Genomic DNA, 12,397 nt, shown 5'->3' on the forward strand with positions numbered 1-12,397 from the left:
GCTGCCAGCTCATCAACAGCTGCTGATGGAGACGCTGGGTGGGCGCATGACGTCCCCTGGCCTGGAGGCACCACAAGGGGGAGATGGCCAAGGCCACTTCCAAGCAGGTGGCTCTGCCAGGAAAAATCAAGCCCACCACCTGCTTGGTATAAATAACCCCCCAGGTGTAGTAGGCCGATTACCTTAAGTTAAACCCTAGTTTACCCTGGAGAGGCATGGAGAGATCCTGCATCTCCTAGAAAGACTTCTCCAAGACCTCCAGGGTCAGTGGACATCCCAAGTTCATTGTCGACTCTGAGGAGCGCAGCCTTGGCTTCCTTCTCATTTCCAAGTTCTCCAAAGCTTCCAGCTGCACCAGAGCAAGCTGAAGACTTCCTCCATCACTGACCAGGAAGAGGGTTTGTGTGAGAAGTTGTGAGTGCAGTGGGACATAAGGGGAAACACCCCGGCCAAAGGTGCCGTGTGGATTCTGGGAGCTGCTTGGTTCTCACACAGGAAGCCCCTCCCAAGGGAGGATATAGACAGCAAAGCACGGACCTTGGCAACTGGACACTGCCACTACCCTGCTCTCCCCTGGAGGTCTTTCTCGGCTCTCCTTGCTCTTCTCTCTTGCATGCCTAGATGACGTGGCAACAGTTGAACTGCCCCAAGGACAGCAGGCTCTCTCTGGAGCTGGGCTGCATCCGGAAGGCCAGGGCCTTTTCGCAGAGCGGGAACTGCAGGAGCCGATCCTTCAGGTTAGCGTTCTTGCCTTTCGCCGGGTCCAGCTTGATGATGCTGTCCGCGAGGCTGTCATGGCCGCTGCCATGGCTCTGGCCATCACAGCAGGCTTTGGCCCCATGGGGCGGCCCCAGCTCTTGGCCCTTGCCCTCTGCTCCTGGCACCAGGTCGGCTCCAGTGGTTCCTGGGGCACAGCCACCCTGCAGAAGAGCTGTGCTGCTCTGGGGCTGGGGGCTCTGCCCCCCAACCTCCAAGAGTTCCTCCTGTACAGGATCTCCTTCTCTCGATGGAAGGAGGTCACTCTGGTCTTCTTCCTCTGCCAGAAGGGGCTCAATTCGGCCAGGCTTTCCCTCTGGTCTGACAGGGCCCCCTCCCTGGCTGCCTAGCGGGGTGGCTTCCCCTGGGGGTTCATCAGGCCTCCTCCCCACTTGCAAGCTGAGGCTGCTGCCAGGCTCCTCCATCTGTGGGTCTCGGCCTGTCCCTAACTGGCTGCTCGGGGATGCTTGCTCCGGTGGAGCTGCTGGAGCCATCCCAGGCCCTTGTTCCGGGCAGGAGGACTTGGCGTGTGCAGGGAGGAGGCTCTTCCCTGCTTTGTAGTGGGCTGCAAGGGCCCGACAGAAGAGCAGGGATGACGCAGTGCTCTGGAAGCGGCTCATCTGCTCTTGGTTCAAGGAGGAGGTCCGCCTTCGAGAGAGGCCCGGCTTCCCTTCTGTCTCCTCCTCTTCCTCCTCTTCCTCCTCCGAAATCTGCTGCAAGGCGAGGGTGCTCTTGGCGATGCCCGTCTCCATGAGGGAGGGCTGGATGAGGGCCCCCAGAGGCTGCCCGCATCCACGGAAGCTGGAAGAGGACCTGCCCTCGCCCGAGGATGAGCGGCAAAGGAGAGGCTTCCCGGCGTACTCCGCAGCGACAGTCTCCAGAGTGCCCTTGGTGGCTGGGGGCAGCTTTGTGGGCAGAGAGGGGCAGGACTTGCCTGCTGGGCTCCTGAGGAAGAAGAAGGAGCAAAGAGAGGAGGTGAGCAGCTGCAAATCCCCCCGGCTGAGACCAACGCTCGAAGGGCCGAGGGGGGCTTGCCTGCTCTGGAGCTGCTCAGCCAGGGTCTGCTTCTCCTGCTTCTCACGCAGAATCCGTTCGGCCAGCAGAAAGTAGGTGGCAGTGACGTGATTGTAGCGCTTGGCCTCCAGGGCTCTGCAAGGAGATGTCAAGTGGAAAGAGTCAGGCATGGACACAGGAAGAGACTTCCGAGGCTCTGCTCACTTTCAGGGCTGCCCAGGAACTGACTGATTGCCCTCCGGTCTAGACTGTAAACTCAATCGGCTGTGTACCAGAATGGCCTGTTTCTACATACAGCTTGGTATATAAAGTCCAGCTGCCTTAATTATGGATTTCTCCTTGGACTTGAAGCACATCTGGAACACCAGCCTCATCTTGGGTACAGGTGTGTGGCTTGATGACAGATAACTGGAGGGCATGGGGGAGACTGAACATCTTCACTTATTCTGTGGCTCTGCCAACTTATTCACTGTTGGATTCTATTCAGGAACCTGACACTTTGGGACTGGTTCTCCTGTTTCAGGCCACAGTTATGGGATCCCAGGTTTGGGCAAGCTGTGTGCCATGTTTTAAACCAGGAATGGAGAACCCACAGCTGTCCGGAAGCTGCTGAGCTGAAATCCGCAGCATGCCATACCATTAGCCAGAGAGGTTGGGCTCCTGGCTCCTACAGTGCACCAACATCTTACATGGCTGTAGATTCACTTTTTCCTCTACTGGCTAATGGGAATGTAAACCAGGTAGTCCTTGTTTAACAACAATAACGGGGACTGGAATTTCAATCACCAAGCAATGTAGTTGTAAAGCATGATGTCATGTGCCCATATTGCTTAAGCAATGGCAATCCTGCAGTCTCTGTTGCTGCTGTTAAGCAAGGATCATGGCTGGTATGAATGTGTGTTGTTGCCAGGGTGGGGGGTTATTATTTTTATTGTTTATTATTTTTATATATTTTATATTGTGTTTTTAAACCACCTTGAGTGACCATGTGCGAGTAGGCAGCAATATAAATTTTCTAAATAAATAAAAATCATGGGTTGTTAAGTGAGAGCCTCATGTGACCACTGAGGATTTGCAACTTCCAGCCGACTTTCCACAAGCAAAGTCATTGGGGAAGCCTGTGTGGAATTACAAGTCATGGTGGCTTGCAAGCATGCTGGAGGTTGAGTGAATACTGTGGAGTGAGGCGGGGTGATACGGTGGCAAATGCATGCAGTCTGAGGAGAGGTTCCACTGCAAAAGTATCTCCAGGATCTTGCACTCTGTGGCACGGCTCTCAGGGGAAAAAGCAGTGGAAGCAACTTGCAAGTTTCTCTGCCAACTTCCCCATTGATTTTGTTTGTGGGAAGCTGGCAGAGGAGGTCACAAATGGCAATCATATGAATGCAGGGATGCTGGAACAGCTAGAATTTCTAGGACTGCTCTTAAGTGCCACTTGTTCAGCACCATTGTAACTTCAAATGGTCTTTGAATGAGTGGTCATTAATCAAGGAATACCTTTGTCTCGATTTATGTCCATTTCAAAACTATGATGGACGTTTCACAGTTCATGGGCATTGTCAGAAGCCACTTTTGACCTTCAAGCATTAAGGAAGTCCCAAAATATCTACCTGATCATTTCAGCTAGTGAAGCTCTGTCCCAACCAACTGAAGGTCAGCTCAAATTCCTGTCCGGTGGCCGTGATACCTGTGCCCAAATCACATTCCCCTTGCACAACCTTCCTTAATCAACCGGAGTGATTTGTGCCAACGCCCACCCCGGGACCCTCACTCACTCCTGGATGGTTTCTCGGTCTGCAATGTGGCCACACATCATGGTCTGGATGATGATCTCGTGCTCCTCCTCCAAAACCCTCCGGTGTGATGTCAGCGGCAGAAGAGAATGGCTGGCTGGGGAGGGGTCCACCCCCTGGAGCCATGCGTGGTTTTCAATGAGCTCCAAGGAGGCCCTTTGCTTGGGGTCCCGCTGCAGCATCTGGACAATAAGGCTGTGCAAAGAAGAGCGAGAGTGACTCAGCCTCTGGCCCCCAAGGCCCTGCTCCCTCCCTCCCAATCCACGTCTCTAGAAGGCAGAGCCGAGGTGAAATGGGACCTTGGAAAGGCATCACGGTGCCGAATGGGGAGAGCCTGCTCCTTATTCCTGGGCCACCGATGTTTCTTTGCTCAGCAGAAGGCCTGCATGGCTCGAAAGTCTCCCAGGGAAGGCAGAGGAGCCCCCGGCAGAGCACTCAGCCAGGCGATCTGTTCCCCTCAACCATCGAGCAGTTAGACCAGAACAATAATCCAAACAGGCCTTGTGCGCCCGAGACTCTGCGGCTGAGCTTTCACCTCGTGAGTTCTGCTCCAGATTGAGAGGGCCTCCCTCCCACGGAGAAAGAGGGGTCTGAGGGGACGACAGAGATAGATAAGGCACTATATTCCCAGACAATCCTTCCCTTCAAGTGCTCAAGGATGAAAATAAAGGGTGCCAGCTGCATCCTTTTCTACATCGAGGGGCCCTTTGGGCACACTAGCCACTTCACGGCTTGACTACTGCTATGTAAGGTCTGTCCTTGAAGACCACCTGGAAGCTTCAACGGGTCCAGAATGCAGCAGCACAGGCTTGCCTCAGTATTGTTATTTATGTCCTTACTTATTGGATATGTGCCACAAACCTCATCTAGACCTATGCCTACATAACACCTTTTCTGTGAAGCTGCACCATTGGCGAGTTTGCTTCTAGGCGCAATTTGAGATGCTAGTCATTACCCACAAAGCCCTACCTGGCAAAGGGCCTGGTTACTGCCCATCTCCCATAGTATCTTCACGGATGACTTGAGCCTGCAGAGTGGGCACATGTCAGGTTCCTTCGTATCACCTCTTGGGACTCTGGGAATGTCCCTTCTCTGTCGCAGTGCCTGCCCTCCATGATGAGTCCTGCCGCCTGTGATCCAGATGGCCCCTGTCTGCTCTAGTTACGAGGAACCACGAAGACCCACCTCTTCCCCAAGTCCCCCGGCCTCATCCCATTTGGTCTGCCATGCTTGCCATCTTTTTTTCCTGCCTTTTAATGGGGTTTATTGTAACTTCTTTGATTGTTGTGAATCACCCAAAGCGGTTGGGAGGCATAGAAATGTGACAATAAATAAATGGCACCGTCTGGGGGTTTCCTGCTGACACTTGCCCACACGCCTCTATGCTATGAACACAATAGGCAGGGAGGTTAAGGTTGCTTCCTACGGAACAAAGCAGTGACAAAGAGGGAGGAAATGAGGGGCCGCCTACTCTGCACACAGGAGGGAGATGCCCGATGGTATCACATAGCGACAGTCCAGGATCATGGTCAGAGTCTCGCTGTCGTTGGCCTCCTGGAAAGGGGGATGTCCACAGACCAGCATGTAAAGGATGACACCCAAGCTCCAGATATCTAAGAGAGAAGAAAAAGAGGAGAGTGGGCTGAACAGGAGCCCTCCCCGTGCTCTGGGCTCAGCCCTCCAAGACGCCTCTCTTCTTCCCCTTCACAGCTCCCTGCTGCAAAAAGAACCCGTTGCCCTAAGTAATCCAATCAAATCCACTTATTCCACTGACTTCCAATGCAAACTCTGTTCTGCAGGGGACTCAAGGCCGATGTCCTATTTGTATGCCAGTCAAATCCTCCAAACCACCAATATTATGAAGGGCTTAACAGCCTGGGATAGAAACATGGTACGAACTATCGAGGGGCTAAAGAAAGCCTTGAGATTAGGAACCTGTAACTCAGTAGCTGGGCACCTTTTTGAAATATCAAGAGAAGCAGATTTTATAAACCCTTCCTCATGGCAGAGAAAGCTAATGTGGAAAACAGATCAAAGGGAGTGAGAATTCCTAAAAAGAATTTAGGAATCATTTTCAGTTGTAAGAACGTAACAATGAGAGAAAATGGAAGAATGGGAAATCAAAATGTAAGGAGACAGATAGCTAAATCACCAAGAAAAAAAGATGTGCAATTGTCTAGAAACAGCATCAAGAAAACAAAGGTGTAGAATAAACTGAGATTGGCAAATCATACTAAAAATAACAAAGAGGTATCCTTTAGATACCTTCAAAAGAAGCAAGAATCCATATATCAGCTGTTCAGTGAAAAGACAAAATGCTAGCAAGTAATGGAAGCGGAGAAAGAATTTAAATAATTGTACATTGAAACAGCCACATAATTGTACATTGAAACAAAAGTCAATTGCAGAGGTATAAGATGGGGATAATGAAAAAATGTATGGCTGGATTGCAAATGGAACACAGCCATTACTGTGATGTAGATTAAAAACAATGATATCATTTTGGGCTGCTGCATTAATATAATTTCCAAATCACAGTTAAGCATTTGTCCCTCTTGCTTTGGTTTTAGTCAGACTCACCTGAGTAAATAGAATAAATGGTACCTGGCTGAACAATAGCAACTCTGAGAGGGATCTAGGAGACCTAGTGGACTCCTGATTACCTAAGTAGGAGCCAGCCGTGTGCTGCAACTGCCAAACAGGCAAATGCAGTCCTGGGCTGCATCAACAGAGGGGTTGCATCAAGATCACATGAGCTGTTAGTATTTCTTTACACTGCACTAGTGAGGCCATAGTTTTGGTCACCACAATGCAAAAAATGATATGAGACCCTAGAAAGAATGCAGAGAAGAGCAACAAAGATGATGAGGGATCTGGAGGCTAAATCGTATGATGAACGGTTGAGGGAGCTAGGTACGTCCAGCATATCAAAGAGAAGGATTAGGGTGATATGATAAAAATATTTAAGGAGCTGTCACAGAGAAGAGGGAGTCAATTTGTTCTCCAAAGCACCTGAAGGCAGGACAAGAAGTGACAGGTGAAAGATCATTAAAGAGAGATCCAACCTGGAAGTAAGGAGAAATTTCCTGGCTGTGGGAATGGAATCGCTTGTCTCCTGGAGTTGTGGGTATTTCAACACGGGAGGTTTTAAGAAGAGATTGGACTGCCATTTGTCTGAAATAGTATAGGGTCTCCTGCTTGAGCAGGGGGTTGGACTAGAAGTCCTCCAAGGTCTCTTCCAGCCCTGTGATTATAGAATGGTCTGGAATGCTGAGTTCAGCTTCAAGCACCCCACTCAAGAGTATCTAGCAAGTATATTCAGCAGAACGGCCAGTTCTTAGTTTCAACATCTTCTCATGAAAAGAGCTGATTTTCCTAAGGCCCAACAACCAAAGACCCAGGAAGGTTTTGACACTGAAATGAAGTGGGGGAGACCCTCCAACCTGCAGAGGAGTTCCAGACTGGAGTCATGTGGTAGCTTCTCAATTTCAGTAAGGAATCAAATGGATCCATCCATTTGACTGATCTGGGTGAGGATTCCAATTTGTTCCGATTTTAAACCAAAGCATACATCAGAAAATTTAGCAGAACCAGGTACAGGGTGGCTAAAGATGATACTTTATAGGATTTTCTAGAATATCCATTTTAAAAAATGGGATTAACACGGGAAATTCCTACATAGATTTATCACCTTATCTAAAAAGGACAACAAATTATCTCTTCTTCCAATATCTGATTTCTTATTTATAAACAAATCCATAAAACATCATCATTTCAGTTCTGCTGGTTCATTAAAGATTACTAGAAATAACAACATATCTACATCAACTTGATCAAATAAACCAATGTTATATTCCTTCCTTCTGCTTCTAACAATCTTTAGTCCATTAAACTAATATTGTAGAACTTAATTTCTTTTCCCTTTATTTTTTGTCCCATCTCACAAAATTCTTCAAAGCTTTAACAATCCTCTTTTTGTAACTCCAATGCAGGAAAATTATCCAGGTCACTTTCTCAGTTTATTTATATATCTATTTTAATTATTAAGTCGTCAACCTGTTTCTTCCCTATGTCCAGTGTAACATATTTTCCATGTCATATTAAAGGATATTTTTGAACAATGGATTCATAAATTAACTGTAATAGTGTCAACAGAGCCATCTCCTTCTATGGAGAGACTGTATCTAAAAGATGTTATGGAAAAGGAACAGGTTCCGCCTGACAAGATTAAGACAGCGTTGAAAGGGGATTTACAAACAACAGGCTACAAGAATGATATGGGAAAGGTCTGCCGAGGAATTGTGTTGGTTCCAGCTTGGGAAAAAGTCATCTAGAATAATATTTGTTCTCAGGCTAATCCCCCAACTATCCAGATTGATTGATCTGCTGCCAAATCCTTCAAGGCTCCCAATATCTCACAGGGATAATATCCATGGTCAATTCTAACAACCCCCGCTCCCAATATGGGAACTAAACTAAGTAATGCAGCAGAATTTTTAGTGGCAACCTCCCCCCCCCCAGATACTCCTTTTCACCATTGCCAGGAGCTTCTCAACCAACGGGCCAGTCTCTACCCTGTCTAAAATAGGGATGGTGCGGATATTACGTGGTTTCCTTGCACCCGGGAGTTTTTAAAACCTCTGTGTGAAGTCTCTATCCTCCCATTTTTTCTCTGGATCTCTAGAGAAGAAAATCTGCTTGAATCTGCCAACAGATCCTGCGAGCAAGGGCTGATAAAAGGGATCACTGACATAAAGGTTACGAAGCATCTCCTAAATTGGAAAGGGAGGCATGAGGGGTGATGGGCCACCATAAAGGAGCTGGAGAAGATGACCTTATAAACTGATTTTAGCAATTAGAAAAGGGAGGAGAAACTTCTAGTCATCTTAAAATGTTTAGAAAGGAGGGCTAGCTGTGGCCTGCTTCTCCCTATGCTTTTCCCACTGAACAGCTGCAACCCAAAGAAATTCTTGGATCCCATCAGGGCCCAGATGGATGCTGCTCAGCCCCCATTGCTGAGGCAGGGGCACCCGGGCTATCCCTCCCTCAAGCAGCCCTCCTGCACAGGGGTCAGAAGCAGCTGTAGGCCTCGGGAACGTCTCTGGCTGGCTCTCCATGTTGCTTGTGCTTCACAGAAGCCGAAAGAGAAAGTCTTACAAGCCAGCCCAGACAAGGGACTCCCACCCCCCAACTCCCCTCCTCCCAGGAGATCCAAGGCCAAGACGGGCCCGGCAGCCCGGTCCACCCAGCGCCACCTCCCCCCCCCCCGGGCCTGGACATCCTGCCGGGGCCTCGGCTGGGCCTCCAGGCTTCGCGCTGCCTCTCCTCCTTGGCTCTTACCCACGGCGGGGGCGTCGTACTCCTCGCCCAGCAGGATCTCGGGGGCCGAGTAGGCGAGGGAGCCGCAGCTGGTGGCCAGCATGGTGCCCGGCTGGAAGCAGCTGCTGAAGCCGAAGTCGGTGAGCTTGACCACCCCTTGCTGCTGGAAGAAGAGCACGTTCTCGGGCTTGAGGTCGCGGTGCACGACGTGCAGCCGGTGGCAGTAGGAGATGGCGTGCACCACCTGGGCGAAGTAGCCCTTGGCCCGCGCCTCGTCCAGCCCGCCCGGCCGCCGCGTCAGCAGGTCGAAGAGGTCCCCGCCGTCGCCCAGCTCCAGCACCAGGTAGAGCCGGGCCGGCGTCTCCAGCACCTGGTAGAGGCGCACCACGTTGGGGTGCTGCACCAGCTTCATGCAGCCCACCTCCCGCCGCAGCCGCGCCGCCGCCGCGCCGCCCAGCCGGCCCTTCTCGATCACCTTGACGGCCACGCGCTCGCCCGTGAAGACGTGCCGGGCCAGCCGCACCTCGGCGAAGTGGCCCCTGCCCAGCCGGCGGCCCAGGTCGTACAGCCCCGCCATCTGCCCCTCCATCGCCGGGGCCCGCCGCGCTCGCCCGCTTCGGCGCGGGCCTACCGGCTGGGCAGCGCTACTCCGGCGGCCGGCGACTCGGGCTCGGGCGGCGGCGAGGCCGGAGCGGGCGGCGCTTCTCCCGGGGCAGGACGGAAGGCGGGCGCGGGATCGGCTCCGCCGGAAAATCTCCCCCGCGAGCGCGGAGCTGCTTCTCGTGACACGGAGCGCTCCCGGGCATTTAAAGGAACATTTGCCAATGTCTCTGAGCAAGGAGACCGAGGACTCGTTGCCTTCCAAACGGAGCCGGCTCCTCTTTCAATGCGCCTAGACAAACTTTCCTCCTCCCTCCTTTTCTGAGTGGAGAAAGCGTATCTTGCACTTCCTTGCTGTGTCTGACAGCTCCTTTTACCTATTTTTGTACATTTTAATAAGGTGCCCAAGCGGGGTCCCAGCCACCATATCCTCGGGTCCTGAGACCCACCGGGCTCTCCTCCTGCAGTCTAGAGAAGTCGGCCTGAAGACTGTCAAGTGTGGCGCCACAACCCTCCCAACTCTTTAGTGACTTGAACAAAAATGCAGGAGTGATACTCACAAAATCTTCAGGTTATAAAAAATGGAAAGAGCTAATTCCCTAGAAGAAATACAATTCTGAATGACCAAGATTGGATGGAGAAATGGGCTGAAAACCCCACAGAATGAAATTTAATACAGTGCAAATCACCTCACTCAACAAACAAATGTCAAATACACTGTGGGCAATGTCTGGCTCCCTAATGGTATTTGGGGAAAATATGCTAGTTGGTGGTAAATTGAAGCGAGTTGTGGTTGTAAAAAAAGGAAGGATGCAGTTTTAGGCTGCCTCAACAGAAGTATAAACTCCAAAATCACCAGACGTCTTTCACTAAAAGGACTCACCTTATCTCTAGTGAATCAATTTGGAAAACTTTAAGAAGCATTCAAGGAGTTGGAATACTAGGTTTATTAAAAAGCAAAAAGAGATCAGGAGACTTGAAATTATATTTGGTAATGAGAGGTGGAAGGAATTGGGAATATTTTCCTTGCAGACTGGGAGGGGTATGATAGCTCTTTTCAGATACCCACAAAAATTCATGTAATTGAGGTCCCGTCTCATTTCAGGGTAGAGGCATAGCTGAGTAGATTTAAGATACAGTGAGGCAGCTTCCAACACATCCATTTTTTATATGTTTTCATCTCCAGTCCCCTAATCATTTTTGTTGCTCTTCTCTGCATACTTTCTAGAGTCTCAACAACTTTTTCACATTGTGGTGATCAAACTGGATGCAGTATTCCAAGTGTGGTCTTATCAAGGCATTATAAAGTGGTATTAATACTTCATGTGATCTTGATTCTATCCCTCTGTTAATGCAGCCTAAAATATTGGCTTTTTTGGCAGCTGCAGCACACGGCTGGCTCATGTTTAAGTGATTGTCCACTAGGACTCCAAGATCCCTCTCACAATTACTACTGTTGAGCCAGGTTCCATCTATATTATACCTGTGCATTTGGTTTTTCTTGCCTAAATGTAGAATCTTACTGTTTTCCCCATTGAATTTCATTTTGTTAGATAGCATCCAGTGTTCAAGTTCTCATCCAAGAAGCTTCTTCAGCTCTGACTGGATGATGAAGAATGGATGGTTTTATATTCCTTGCAAACAGCTGGTCATTTGCATTATTTTAGAGAGTTGTTGAGGCCATTTGGAGGTTTATCTGTCTCCATTTTGTTAGATAGCGCCCAATGTTCAAATTTGTCAAGATCCTTCTGTATCTTAAGCCTATCTTCTGGAATGCTGGCCATTCCTGCCAGCTTGTCGTCTACAAATTTGATGAGTTCCCTATCTATCCCCTCATCCAAATCATTAAAAACAGAGCCTTGGAGTACCCCACTGCATACTTCCCTCCATGTAGATGCAATTCCATGGCATCTACAGGACATGTTGAGTGCAGCTGGTGAACCAGTTATGGTGGTGATGGTTTTAACCCACATTTTTCTATCTTATCATGTAGTAAGTTGTGGTCTTACTTTGTCAAATTCCTTACTAAAGTCTAAGTAAATTATATCCACAGCATTCTTCACTAATTTTGTCACTTTGTCAAAGAATGCAATAAGACTTGTCTGGCATGATCTGTTTTTGACAAGCCCATGTTGGCTTTTAGTTATGGCTTTGTTTGCCTCTAGGTCAGGGGTGGCAAACTGGTGGCCTGTGGGTTGGATGTGTCACATGCAGCAGGGGTGGGTTCTACTTACCTTTACTACCATTCGCAACGGGGCTCTGAGGGTATAAAAAGGATGCCATACCTTCCCCAAGGTGTGGCTATCTCCTCACATGCATTGTATCTGTATGTTCTGGATATAGTCCCACCCAGTATTTTGTTTTTGGCCATAAATAAAATCTGCTTCTTTTTGCAAGAGTCTTGAGTCTCTCTCTTTGGCATTCTGGTGACTCAAGTATATTTTGGGACCTTACATTAATTTATATTCTTAATCTGTTTTTTATGGTACTGTTTTTGATAGATTGGACTGTTTTTTTCTATTTGTAAAGACAGATGCAAAAAATGACTTAAGTAGTTCTGCTTTCTCCCTATTGCTTGTGACCTTCTTGTCACTTTCTTCCATAAATGGACCAATCATTTTCTTTTCTTTCTTTTTTTTTTTGTAAAGTTTTTTTTTTTACACAAACACACACACAAACATACAATGTATTTTTGCTGAACAGAGTATTCGGCCAGTTAACAAATTTAAACAATTTTTAGTCCTTTCAACTAAAATGACAATTTCTATACCTCCTTTTTTGCCATAACATTTATTTTCATCTATTTTGTACCAATAGTACCCTTTATTTTCATCTCTAATTTTGACCAAATTCCATTTTCCCTTCTATTCTATATTAAACCCCTTCCCATTATCATCTAATTTTTATATCCATCA

The 12,397-nt window shown here is 48.6% G+C and overlaps 1 protein-coding gene across 1 annotated transcript in view; it reads right to left on the reverse strand.

The window, feature by feature from the left end:
* Nucleotides 1-11,874, reverse strand: part of LOC117670465 (uncharacterized) — a 13,939-nt gene extending 2,065 nt beyond the window's left edge. The window contains exons 1-5 of the mRNA XM_034425630.3: nucleotides 8,904-11,874; nucleotides 5,035-5,176; nucleotides 3,546-3,758; nucleotides 1,792-1,905; nucleotides 1-1,701 (exon numbers count right to left, since the gene is read on the reverse strand). The exon at nucleotides 1-1,701 is cut by the window's left edge and continues 2,065 nt beyond it. Of these exons, the coding sequence (XP_034281521.1) occupies nucleotides 618-1,701; nucleotides 1,792-1,905; nucleotides 3,546-3,758; nucleotides 5,035-5,176; nucleotides 8,904-9,471 (2,121 nt within the window). The 5' untranslated portion in view covers nucleotides 9,472-11,874 and the 3' untranslated portion in view covers nucleotides 1-617. The remainder of the gene's footprint in view (nucleotides 1,702-1,791; nucleotides 1,906-3,545; nucleotides 3,759-5,034; nucleotides 5,177-8,903) is intronic.
* Between the last annotated feature and the right edge of the window lie 523 nt (nucleotides 11,875-12,397).

This window comes from Pantherophis guttatus, chromosome 11 (genome assembly GCF_059756535.1).
Source record: "Pantherophis guttatus breed Tessera chromosome 11, ASM5975653v1, whole genome shotgun sequence".
In the NCBI taxonomy this organism is placed as follows: domain Eukaryota; kingdom Metazoa; phylum Chordata; class Lepidosauria; order Squamata; family Colubridae; genus Pantherophis; species Pantherophis guttatus.